The sequence below is a fragment of the Microtus ochrogaster genome, chromosome 16, assembly GCF_000317375.1.
Source record: "Microtus ochrogaster isolate Prairie Vole_2 chromosome 16, MicOch1.0, whole genome shotgun sequence".
NCBI lineage: Eukaryota > Metazoa > Chordata > Mammalia > Rodentia > Cricetidae > Microtus > Microtus ochrogaster.
In genome coordinates, this window is record NC_022018.1 from 13271602 (window position 1) to 13284265 (window position 12664).

General features: G+C 35.6%; 1 protein-coding gene across 1 annotated transcript in view; it reads right to left on the reverse strand.

Annotated features, from left to right (window-relative positions):
* The window catches only part of Nrxn1 (neurexin 1), a 172704-nt gene extending 161756 nt beyond the window's left edge, over nucleotides 1-10948 (reverse strand). Inside the window, exons 1-2 of the mRNA XM_013349005.2 lie at nucleotides 10898-10948; nucleotides 10180-10351 (exon numbers count right to left, since the gene is read on the reverse strand). Coding sequence (XP_013204459.2) covers nucleotides 10180-10351; nucleotides 10898-10948 — 223 coding nt within the window. The remainder of the gene's footprint in view (nucleotides 1-10179; nucleotides 10352-10897) is intronic.
* Between the last annotated feature and the right edge of the window lie 1716 nt (nucleotides 10949-12664).

Below are 12664 nucleotides of genomic sequence, written 5' to 3' on the forward strand. Positions count from 1 at the left end.
AGAGTCAACTTAGTAGACTTAACCTTCTATGTGAACTTCATTTCTATAAAGTACAGGAATCCTCTAATTGTGACCATCCTGTCTCTCTTTTTAGCCAAGCCACCTGTGCATTTTTAAAAGCTTCATTTGTTTGTTTCTCCTCTAACCATAAAATGTACTCTTGTCTAAATCTTCTGCTGCCCTAAGCAATAAAAATAATAAATGAGCGAACTGAAGGCCCTACTCCAAGTTTTAAGATGCTCCAGCAAAGGTGACCCTGCAGAATTACGATGGTGTGTTATCAATTAGTTGACATTATCTAGAAAAATGAGGCTAAATGTTCCTCTGTTCTGCCTAGTTTTATATCTCATAATTCCAGCTGAAATTGTTTATTGCAGATGTATATGGTGGTATTCTGGATGGACTTATGCTGAGTCTCCTCTGCTCTGAATTTTCAATGGCCACTTTAAATCTCTTGACCACCAGTAGAGAAAATGTACTCAAGATGACAAATTACTTCAATAAAAGTTAATGTGACAGCCGGGCAGTGGTGGCGCACGCCTTTAAACCCAGCACTTGGGAGGCAGAGGCAGGCGGATCTCTGTAAGTTCGAGACCAGCCTGGTCTACAAGAGCTAGTTCCAGGACAGGCTCCAAAAAACCACAGAGAAACCCTGTCTCAAAAAACCAAAAAAAAAAAAAAAAAAAAAAAAAAGTTAATGTGAGGAAAGTCAAGTCGGTGATAGCAGGGTTGGGGGAATTCAGCTGTTATTGAATGCAGGTATATTTACAAAGATAAAAACAAAACAGACTTGAAAATGCATGAGATTAAAGTCTGCCTCTGAGAACTATTCTATCCATGAGGCTAAATTTGATGTAAGATATTTATTATCATTTTCTAACTTTAATATCAGCCTATTTAGAGGCTTCATACTTCAAAAGCTTTTCACATATATTATGTCATTGGGTCTTAAGAAAACTCTGTAATATTAGATTAGGTGATACCTAGGATTGTTACTGACCTGAGCTTATATTCTATAGAAATAAACATACTTTTCTAATAACAAAATATTCATGTGCATATATCAATTATTTGCAACAGATATGTATGATTTTATTACTTTGGTAAAGAGACAAAGTTTTGTCATTTAAAACTTCTTTCCAGAAAAGTAATATAAAGATAAGTGAGGAAAATATATTTTTAGTGGCACTCATCTCTGAGCTTTTAGCTTATAGGAGTCTGTCAGTGCTGAAAGAAATGGGAGTTCGATGCTTTTTGTTCACTGCTGTAATTTAAGAAAAATTTTGACAAATCTCAAACCAACAAATTTATATTAATGTCATGTGTTAATTAAAGTCCAGTGTTTATTATGTTTCACCAGGATTTGTTTTTATTTATTTATTGCAGGTATATCGTTTGTGAGAGTGTCAATATGCATGTGGTGGTCAGAAAACCAGTTTTTCGGTGTTTACCCGCCATGTCATGGTAAGAGAGCAGGGGGTGCTGGGATTACAGGTGTGAGCCTTGCTTCTTATTTGAGTTCTAGATGTCATCAGTCATCAGAGCAATGTAGAAAGTGCTTTTACCTGCTGAGCCTTCACAGGTTGCAAGTTGTTAACAAACGTGCTTTATTATGGAATCTAATCTACAACCTACAGTACAGTCATCTCTAAGGTCTCAGTCCCTCAGCTCTGCCTTTGTTATTCACATATTTAGCCCTGCTGAAAATACTGTTCAGGATTTGTACTGCCTAGTTTTATCTCAACGTGATACAAGATAGCGGTATCTGGGAAGAAGAAATCTTGCTTTGGAAAATGCTAGCACCGGATTGGGCTGTGAGTAAATCTGTGGTACATTTTTGTGATTGATGATGGATGTTTGAGGGCTCATCTTACTGTGGGCAGTGCCAGCTAGTGGTCACGGGAGCTGTAAGAAAGCAGGCTGAGCAAGCCCAGAGGAGTAAGACTGTAAGCAGCATTCCTCCAAGGCTTCGTCTCCGTCCCTGCCTTTAGTTTCCTGCCCTGACTTCTACCCTGACTTCCTTCATGGATAGAGTCATTACTGTGCTTATTTTTAAAAAGAAAATTTTCTAAAATTAAATAAGAGAAATTGGTCTTTTTATAAGAAAGGAATATGATGAGTAAAGGATACACCAATAAGATGAAATCATTGGTTAATAAAGAATGACTTAGTCTACTGAGAGCATATTCATATTTTCCTCTAAAACCTCGGCATCTGTAAAGATCATCTGGAACTGAGGAGTCAGTTCCTAGGCAAATGTACTCAAGGTTTATTTGTTGATGTTGAGAGGCAAGTTTGAAAAGTCAAATGCACAATTTAGAGAGTAACTCAAATATATGTGTAATTTTCTGCTTCATCAGAGTTTCTTTATAGGCAGAAACTCTCAGAAGGTTTAGAAACATTGACCTATAGAATGTCTATAACCAAAGACAGTTACTTTCTTGTGTATTTTACATAGGTCCTTCTACTTAGTGAAGAAAATTTTAACCATTTTATGCTTTGTCATCTCTTGACCAGGGTTTACTAGTCATGTGATATTTAGTACCCACTTATTTTTTAAATTATAAAGTAAGGAAGTGTGCTTCAGTCTTCTGAGTGCTGAGATGATAGGCATGAGTCACCACGTCTAACAGCGTCTTCAGGCATATATTCATAGGGACAAACTCATATCCACACTCATTGTTTACAGTCATCAGGTAGATTCACTATTCAACTGAAATCTCTAGGAAAAAAACTCTTAAATGCAACCTGTCATCATCTTTAGCTGCTTTATTCAAAATTATGCATGGCAATGCTCTGACTTCACTTAAGTAAATCATGACTGGAACACCCCTTTATCGTGCTAAGAATTTAAATTGTTAAAGTACACATTGAAAACTTAAAGATAAAAGAGGAAGTTTAATAGGAATCCTGTCACATGAATGTCATTTTAGGTTATAATATAAGATATACTTCACTTAGTAAATTTTATGGATATAGTGATAATGAATATTGCTTTTATTTATTGGTTCCTAAGAAATAGAATATGAGAATTTCAAAGTAAAAAGTATCATTAAAATTGGCAAACTGGAACAAAATGATACTCATTAAATGTTTCAAAATATACTTAATTCTTTTAGTGAGTTCAATTTAAATTTAGCTTCAAATATCAATTGCTAGGCAATCATAAATGCCATCTTATCTTATTGAGCTCTTTCTCAAGATGTTATATACTACTTTCATGTCTCCATTGCAAAACTTATTCAAGTGGGAAGATTAAATTAGTAGAATAAATAGATAAGATCTTTGATTTATATACCCGGCCACTATTCACAGTAAAATTCTGTCAGAAATAATAATAATAATGCATATCTGAAAGAAAATCTAGCTACTTAGGCCATGTATGTTTCCTTTGCAATAAACAGTTATGAATATGTTTGTTTTCTAGAATGAAGAATAAGTATGTTTTAAAAATAGAAAGAAATGTCCTGCTAGGGCCATCATGCTTCTGAATTGTCATATAGACAATGATTAAATCAGTCCTGTGACAATCTGGACCAGGTGTAATAGAGTAGAATACTGGTAAGAGGCAGATAGTGCAGACTTAGTAGACCATTTTATAGAGGTTATGAATAGATCTGAGTCTCCTATATTAGAACATAGCAAACATTCCTGTAAATATATAGCAAGGATGAAACAAAAAAGTCAACTCACAGAAACACTACAAGACCTCTATTTTTATAATGGATTTCAGAGTGGTTGATATAATATCCATTACTTCTGTTGTTCTATAGAGACTGATTGAAAAACATGTACATGATCTTTGCTCTGGAGTGTATGCAGTCCAAATGAGTCCAAAATCCACCAAACCACCAGAAGAACTTTTCTTTAAACAAATAAACAGCAAAGTAGCAACAATTAATATTTCCCAAATCAGCAGTAAACTGGTATTTAAAAATAGCCAGGGCCTAAAAAAATATAGGAACAATTAAAGTTCCTAAAAAATATGAACTTTGTCTCATAGTTTTAGATTTCTTCAATGCTTAGCTGGTAAACTTTAGTGAAGTGTATTTAATACAGTGATCAATAAAATGTATATTATACTTTAACATCAAGAACAGCTCCAAAGTCTTAGGAAATTTGAACTCCATGAAGAACGGCATTAAAAAAAAAAGTAGAATGTAAAAAAAAATAAAATAAAACTTGGATATGTAAAAAAAAAAAAAGTAGAGTTTTAGCTACCTATTTTCATATTTCAAAGAACCTAAGACGAAGTGTGGGAAACTAATATTGGTGGATATTTAACTATGCCAAACACTGATAAACTGCAACAAATACTCAACATATCTGTAATTGCATTTCAGTGAAAATTAGCAAACAAAGGACAATGTTTTCTTACCAAAGGTTAATATAGATCCTAGAATCTGTTGATAATGGTTTAATCAAGTTTATGCAGTTAACCAGAACATGAGACAAATCTTTTGCTAAGATATACTCTTTCTCCTTCAAGTCCTTAAAGATTTTAGGGTGATAATTCTAATTATCTGTAATGATTTACCTAATTCACTAATTAAGTTTTTCAGGTAAAGTTTAAAAATAATGAGTGCCTAACTAATGACTGCTACTGATTTAGAAAGTTAGTGTTCACCAAGTTTCTGTGTCTTTTTTAAGAAGTTACTTTCATTCCATGTACTAGTGTTTAATCCTCATAGTCTTTGTTTGCATCTGTGTCCCAGAAATAGCAGACTGGGAAGTACATATGCATCTAAGGGCAATCAAGCAAGTTGGACCCGAAACTTTAATGGCTATACTACTGCTACATCAAAGTCTTCACCAATTTTCTCTGTTATTTGAATTTCTGTCAACAGAGAAGAGTCAGTCACTTTGACTAGCTATGAACTGGTGTAATAACCTACAGAAAATAAGGTGGCCTGTTCAAGGTTAAATTTGTTTGTTTTAAACAAGAAGAAGCTAGAATAGAAGGGCTTTGAAGTTTATTTTCTCTTCTAAGTGCTATGACTGCAAATAAAGTAGATGTTCTTAATTATATCACACATAACCCAAACTTGGTTAAAAACAACCTTAACAAATAATCAGCTTTTAACACTAAATAATGAACTGTCTTCTATTTCCATCCATTTGCATGCAAAATTCAAGAAGTCATTGTTTTGTTTTGTTTTGTTTTTTTACTGCTGAGTAGTACTTTAATATGTATATATTCCATACTTTTCATCATCCATTCTTCCATTGAAGGGCATCTAGGTTGTTTCCAGGTTCTGGCTATTACAAACAATGCTGCTATGAAAATAGTTGAGCATATACTTTTGTTGTATGATAGGGTATCTCTTGGGTATATTCCCAAGAGTGGTATTGCTGGGTCCAGGGGTAGGTTGATCCCGAATTTCCTGACAAATCACCACACTGCTTTCCAGAGTGGTTGCACAAGTTTGCATTCCCACCAGCAATGGATGAGTGTACCCCTTACTCCACAACCTCTCCAGCAAAGGCTTAAGGACATTGAGCCTATAATTCGTGATCCTAGAGAAGCTAAATAAGAAGGTGAACCCAAAGAAAAACATATAGTCATCCTCCTGGATATTAACCTTCATCAGGCAATGAAAGGAGACAGAGACAGAGTTCCACATTGGAGCACCGGACTGAAACCCCAAGGTCCAAATCAGGAGCAGAAGGAGAGAGAACACGAGAGGAACTCAGGACCACGATGGGTACACCCACACACTGAGACAATGGGGATGTTCTATCGGGAACTCACCAAGGCCAGCTGGACTGGGTCTGAAAAAGCATAGGATAAAACCGGAATCGCTGAACATAGCTGATAATGAGGACTGCTGAGAAGTCAAGAACAATGGCAATGGGTTTTTGATCCTACTGCACGTACTGGCTTTGTGGGAGCCTAGGCTGTTTGGATGTTCATCTTACTAGACCTGGAAGGAGGTGGGTGGTCCTTGAACTCCCCATAGGGGAAAGAACCTTGACTGCTCTTCGGGTGATGAGAGAGGGGGGAGTTGATTGGGGGAGGGGGAGTGAAATGGGAGGCAGTGGCGGAGAGGAGACAGAAATCTTTAATAAATTAATAAATTAAAAAATAATGAACTGTCTTAAATAATCAATATATTAATTATGACATGAGTTAAAAGATGAGTGCCAAATTCATTTAAATAAATGGGTTGAATTTAAAGGGAATGATATATGGCTTTTCCATGACCTGAATTTTTTTTTATCAGATTTAGCCAATAAACAAAGGATTAAATGTTTAGCTAAAACCTCTAAGACTTCAAACAAACTGCATAGCTAGAAAAAAGTAAGTCCCCTCTACGCTAAATAATTGACTTTGTCAGCCGGGCAATGGTGGCGCACGCATTTAATCCCAGCACTCGGGAGGCAGAGGCAGGCAGATCTCTGTGAGTTAGAGACCAGCCTGGTCTACAGAGCTAGTTTTAGGACAGGCTCCAAAGCCACAGAGAAACCCTGTCTCGAAAAAGCAAAATAAAATAAAATAAAATAAAATAAAAAGAATTGACTTTGTCATAGTTCTCCAGACCTTCAGTTGCTCCTTTCTCTTAATTCCAATAACCATTTAATTTTTCCCTGGGTTGACTTTGATAGGTGTACAATATTCTTTTTGTCACCCAGGCCAGACAATCTAACAATCCAATGTCTCTCTCTCTCTCTCTCTCTCTCTCTCTCTCTCTCTCTCTCTCTCTCTCTCTCTCTCTCTCTCTCTCTCTCTCTCTCTCTCCCTCCCTCTCTCTACCATCCCACCCCAGATTTCCAGTTCATTGCTGTGTATTACCTCCTCATGAAACACTGTAACATTAGAAAGCTGAGTGTTGTTAACAGTAAAATGAAAGAGCAAGAGGCAAAAATTGGGGAAAAATGGAAAGGAAGAGGAAGTATCAGAGGGGAAAAGAGAAAGGGTGAAGGAAGGGAAAGAGAGGTGATGGGCAGAGGAAGGGGAAGGGAGGGAAAAGGAGGAGAAGGAGAAGAGACTAAAAATCGAAAACATCTCTTCTTTCATTGTTCTCAAGGGCTTAGAGGACATTCTATACTCATCCTGCTAATTTTTCACTCCTCTGCATTCTTTTCTCTTTAGCATGTGAGCTGTTTAGCAGTTTCATGAATGTTTTCAATCATCATCTCCACCTACTAATTATACCCAATAAATGCATACTTTAAAAGACCTAAATTTTGTCCACTGTTTCTTAAATCACTTACTGCAGACTAATCTGTCTTTCTTGAAATCTGTTGTATTGCTTTTTGTTTTTGAGTGTTGTATTCTTAGTTGAACATTATACAAGCCTTTCCCATGTACTATCTTGAACAGTTAAAAGTTGTCTTGTTGCTAAAATATTATCCTAATATGTTTCTTGCACATATATTTATAGATAGGCTACATGTATTCATTGAAATAAAATTACTCATTAACTTTATAATGATATAAAAAGTATTTTTTCACATACTATGGTAGCAAATGAAGACAGTTTTATTTTCAAAAGTAACTAATTTATTGAAAATAATCTTGGGTTGTGGGCAGTGAATGACACAAGGTTTTGTGGATTAAAGGTTTTGAAGAGGTCTATTTTGATGTGAGAGAACATACTTTTCATAACTATAATTAGGAACAAATCAGTGGTTAATGATGCAGTATATTCTAGAGCTTTAACTGACAAGAAATAAGAAACAGTTTTCTCAACTTTAAATGGATTGCAAAATATTATTTCTGTACTTTGCTTCATGCGCAGAAAATAATGGATAAGAGGTTTAATGTTCAGAAATTTCAATATTTATTCTTAAATGTGTATTGTTGGGTTGTAGGAATATTGCATTTCCTCTAAAAGAGCATAAAACCTACACGTACTAATTAGTTTCTCTATGAAAGCCTTCCAGACAATTATAGAATAATACCAATGGTCAATGCTGTAGGTGCTTTTCATTAAACGTATAGTGTCGCTACCAGATAAATTGCTTCATAGAAAAGCACTTACCACAAAGCCCTGTAATGGAAGGTTAAGTGCTATCCTTAATTACTAATTTCAACCCTTATATTTTGCAGTGCAGGCACTTTAAAAGGAAGGAAAGATAGTCTGTTGGTTCTGTTCCTGATTCTCTGATTATAGGATTTGGTGGTAAAAGCATTAGTCTAGTGGCTTTTATAATGAAAAATAACCTCCCTAAATTTTTAAAATAAAAATAGCCAAACCACAGCTGATATAAAAGATATATACTAGACCATGATATTGAACTCATAGTTTAAAAACACTTTGTTCTAAAAACTTTAATCTAGATCACTCACACTTTGAAATTTATATGCAGCCTTTATGGCTGCGTTGCTTGAGAAAAGGATGTTTGAAATTCCCGTGTGCTTCCCCCCATCAGCATCATTCTAACGTGTACGCAGAGGAGGTGACTAGAGGGTAATAACATGACACAATGGTGAGGCCTCTCTGATCTTCACAACGTTAAGTTCAGATGCGCACAACACATTCAGAACTTCATCATGCTTGGCAGTAATGTGTTTTTATATGTATAATATATATGCATTTTCATGAGTGCTATAATATTTTTATATGTCGGCCATCACATGTGTCCTTCACAATAATAACTGGAAGTCTGCTCACTTTTCATTAATTAATATTAGTTAAAGTTCTCCTTAGTGAAAGGGCGCCTAGAATGCATGCCTAGATATAAAAGATTGTAATTGTCACAATTATTTCTAAATACTTGTTCCTTAATTATTATGCTGTACTAGCTTCTGATTATTTAATATATTTCTAATATTTTTTCCTTTCCTTTCCTTTCCTTTCCTTTCCTTTCCTTTCCTTTCCTTTCCTTTCCTTTCCTTTCCTTTCCTTTCCTTTCTTTTCCTTTTGTCCTTTTCTTTCCTTCCCCTTCCCTTCTTCCCTTTCCTTCCCCTCTCTCCCTCCCTTCTTCCCTCTCTCCCTCCCTTCTTTCCTTTCTTCTCTTCTTTTCTTTCCCTCCCTCCTGCTCTCTCTTCTTCTCTCTCTCTCTCTTTTTCTTTCTTTCATTTGATTTATGGCCTCTCTATGTAGCTTTGGGTATCCTGGAGCTCACTATATAGGCCAAGGTGCTCTTGATGTTTTCCAGAATACCAACTTGGTAAACACTCACTGAACGCTTCCTACTTGTCAGTATTACAACAATTTCCAGATGCATGATTCATTTTTCTTGATTTTACATTTTGTCATAAGGAGGTTAGTTTATTAATTTAACTCATCAAGCATTTGCAAAACAGAAGAGATTAGGACTGAACTCTGAAAGTAGAGATTGATGTAACTCAGAAAAAGCTCAGAAAAGTGCCAAAGATATTTCATCTCTTTGGTATGGGTTAGTTGCAGAGAAAACTAGTATTTAACTAACAAATTACTTAATTAATAATTAATTAATGAAATTATTCTAAGAAGTGAATAATTCCAACAGAGGTGTTCCTTCTGCACTCACTCTTATTATTAGTTTTATTGTGCAAAATATTAGTTGGTTTTATATTTTTAATTATACTATGTGATAAGTTGTGTGCTGTTTAAAAAGGAATATTTTGCAGACTTCAGCTGAGTAGCACGATCACCTCCGAAGTCTTATGAATCACTATGGTTATATGAAAATGAAATGAACTCCCTTTACTCATAGCTTTACACCTGTGGTACCATGTTTCTTGTAATTGTGTTTCTTGTCATCTCACTCCAGGCTGGATCTCTGCCTGCCTCCTGCTCTTCTCGCCTGTTTCATGAGTCTCTGTTGTGTGTCACTGTTAAAGAAACAGCTTTGCTCTCCAAAAAAAAAAAAAAAAGTGTTATAATATTCTTTCCCTTGGATGGAAATTTTAACTGTTACTTTTGACAAAGCCTTTTTTTTTGTTCAAATGCAAGAATTTCATAAAAAGCTTTGACAGATTGTGCTTTTTATGTGCGCATTTTTCTGTTGCACTGATGCTCTGGATTTTAAAAGCGGTAATGTGTGGCTTCAAGTTCATCTATAAAATGCTGTTTGTACATGGTAGCAAGAACAGTTTAGGACAGCATTACATTGACATGACTCTAAAGTCTAATTAATACTTTATGGTTTCTCAGAAAAACCACAATTTTAAGAAATGGATGCAAACATTGCTTTGCTTTTCCAGTTGGTTTTCACAAAATTGTCCACAGGTCCATAAACCTTGCTTACCTGCAGGGTAGCGCTCGATGACTGGCCAGCTGTCCACCTGTAAAGTGGCATTGCCTCCACTCCTCGTGAAACGCACTACATGGTATTTTCCATCATTAATGATTGCATTGGATTCTTCTATGGCGATGTCATCTGTCCCAACATTAAACTTAACTCCAATTTTTCCTTGGTGCTGTTAGGAAGGACGAGGATAAGGTCTTATTAAAGCAATTGATTAGTCAGCATTTGATAAGAATTTATGTAACAGGTCTTGTTCAAGAATATGCTTTGGACAACAGCTGCTTTTCTCTGATTTTATTTCTGAAAAACTGCATGCAATAGAAGCAAGATCTTGACATTTGGGTAAATCTAAGACATCTCTTTCATGGATAATTGATATTCTGAAAGACACACTTGCAAGGGCATTGAACAGCCTTCTTCCTGGGTGTGGCCACTGAGAAGGTGCACAGCTGCTGGCATTAGAGCATACACTCTTATGTTCTCTGACACAGCCCCTTTAATCTAATCTTCTAATTTCAGAAGAAAAACAAGAGTTGAAACCCTCCCTTTCAATAATCAGTGAAATCAGAGCAGTGAGATCTGTTTAGAGCCAAATGACAGATGCTCACCATACAAGACATCTCTGAAACAGGGATGGGCAGAGAAAGAGGCATTCACTAAAATGATTTCTTAGTCATTAGTTATCAAACCATCCAGATGTTAGCAGTTTAAAACATACCCATTTGCCTTTATCTAGAAGATAATGAAACTTGACATGAAGCTGCAGCATCGTGTTCAAAGACACACAACTTAGTAAAGACAAGCTGGGACAAAAGTCTCATTACCTCATTTTTAGGTTACATCTTAGCTAAAATGGACCTAGCACAATTCTCTCTCTCTCTCTCTCTCTCTCTCTCTCTCTCTCTCTCTCTCTCTCTCTCTCTGAATTATGTAAAGTAATATTAAAATAATCCTAAGGGGAAAGTTGTGGCTGTTGACTTCAGAATGTCACCAAGAGAAACATGTGCCTCTGTCATCAGCCTCGAAGAAGCATTCTCCAAAAGCAGGGCTGTCAACCCAACCATGAGCTGAACTGATTTTGAAAGTATGTGGACTTTTCATTTAATCAGTAGCCCAGGATACCTGCGCTGCAGGCCCTCGTTAGAGTACATCAACTCATGATGTCTGTGGCATGCTTTTCATAAAGCCTTAGTTGAGAGAAGTGACATGGGGAAAGAGGGTTCTGCAGGACACACAGCCAAGCATCCCTGTAGAAAATTTAAATCATAAATGATAAGCCTGAAGGTTTGGACCACATAACTTTAGACTTTTCTGGGTTCTCACTATTAAACTAGGCAGCAAGATGACACCATCAGCTCGTGGCCTAATGTAAATTTTTCATTATTTACTTATTCTTTGAGAATTCTATACATATAAACAATGAATGGACTTTGATCTTACCCTCTCCTGCTTCCTCACCTACTCCTCTCCCAACTTTCTCCCTCCCCAATTTCTCCCCACCAAAACTTATGTCCTCTTATTTATATTTTTAAAAACCCAAGGGTCTAATTAGTTCGGCTCATCTACATATAGTACTTATGGTTATCCACTGGAGCAAAAGTAACCTACCTGGAACACTTCCCAGCACATTTTTAAAAATAATGTCCATGTATTTGTTAATCACAGACAACATTATATCACTTAAATGAGGTACTTATAACTTCCACTGAATTTATCTCATATGTGTTAAGATTGTATACATGTTTTTACTTAAACATATTTGTGTTTATTTAAGTATATTAAGAATGCATAAATACTTCACTAAGTATTTTATTAAAATGAGCTGATAGGAATTTTGATAAACTGATGAAACAACAAGCACTCACCAAAATATCTAGGGTAAAAACAATTAAAACTGAAAAATTTCCAGAAACCTTCAATAAAATTTCCATTTTATTAGATATCTCCTGTTTGAAACTTGAATTATTCCACAGATATTGAAATGCCTTGTCATTTTAAGGCACATGCCTTGACATGTATTTAAAAGACTAGTGAGAAATATAGCAGAAAATAAAAATCAGCCCAAAGGTAAACTCTGTATGAACAGGTCATGCAACTTTTAAAATGTTTCTAGCTACTTTCTCTTCTTAAGGGCTAACCACATATGCAGGATCTTAAGTACTAGCTAATCACACATTTAGAAAAGGAAAGCTGAGATTCCACCCTAGACTTTTGTCTCCGGGGTCCGTGCTCTACATTACACTTGCTGAATTTAGGTGTATTGGCTCATTACAGCTCTAGAAATGAGTGGTAAGTCCATCTGTACCTGACTACTGATTTTTATCTCCCTGTTATAGTAGAAATACAATGGGGCCTTCAATTATTATTTGAAGTTAGTAGTCATATATCAAGAATTGTGTGCTTAAAATAACTTTATAATTCATAGTATGTAACTGATATGCTATTGTAATAATACATTAGTCCTTTTGATTCCATTTTAGCCAAG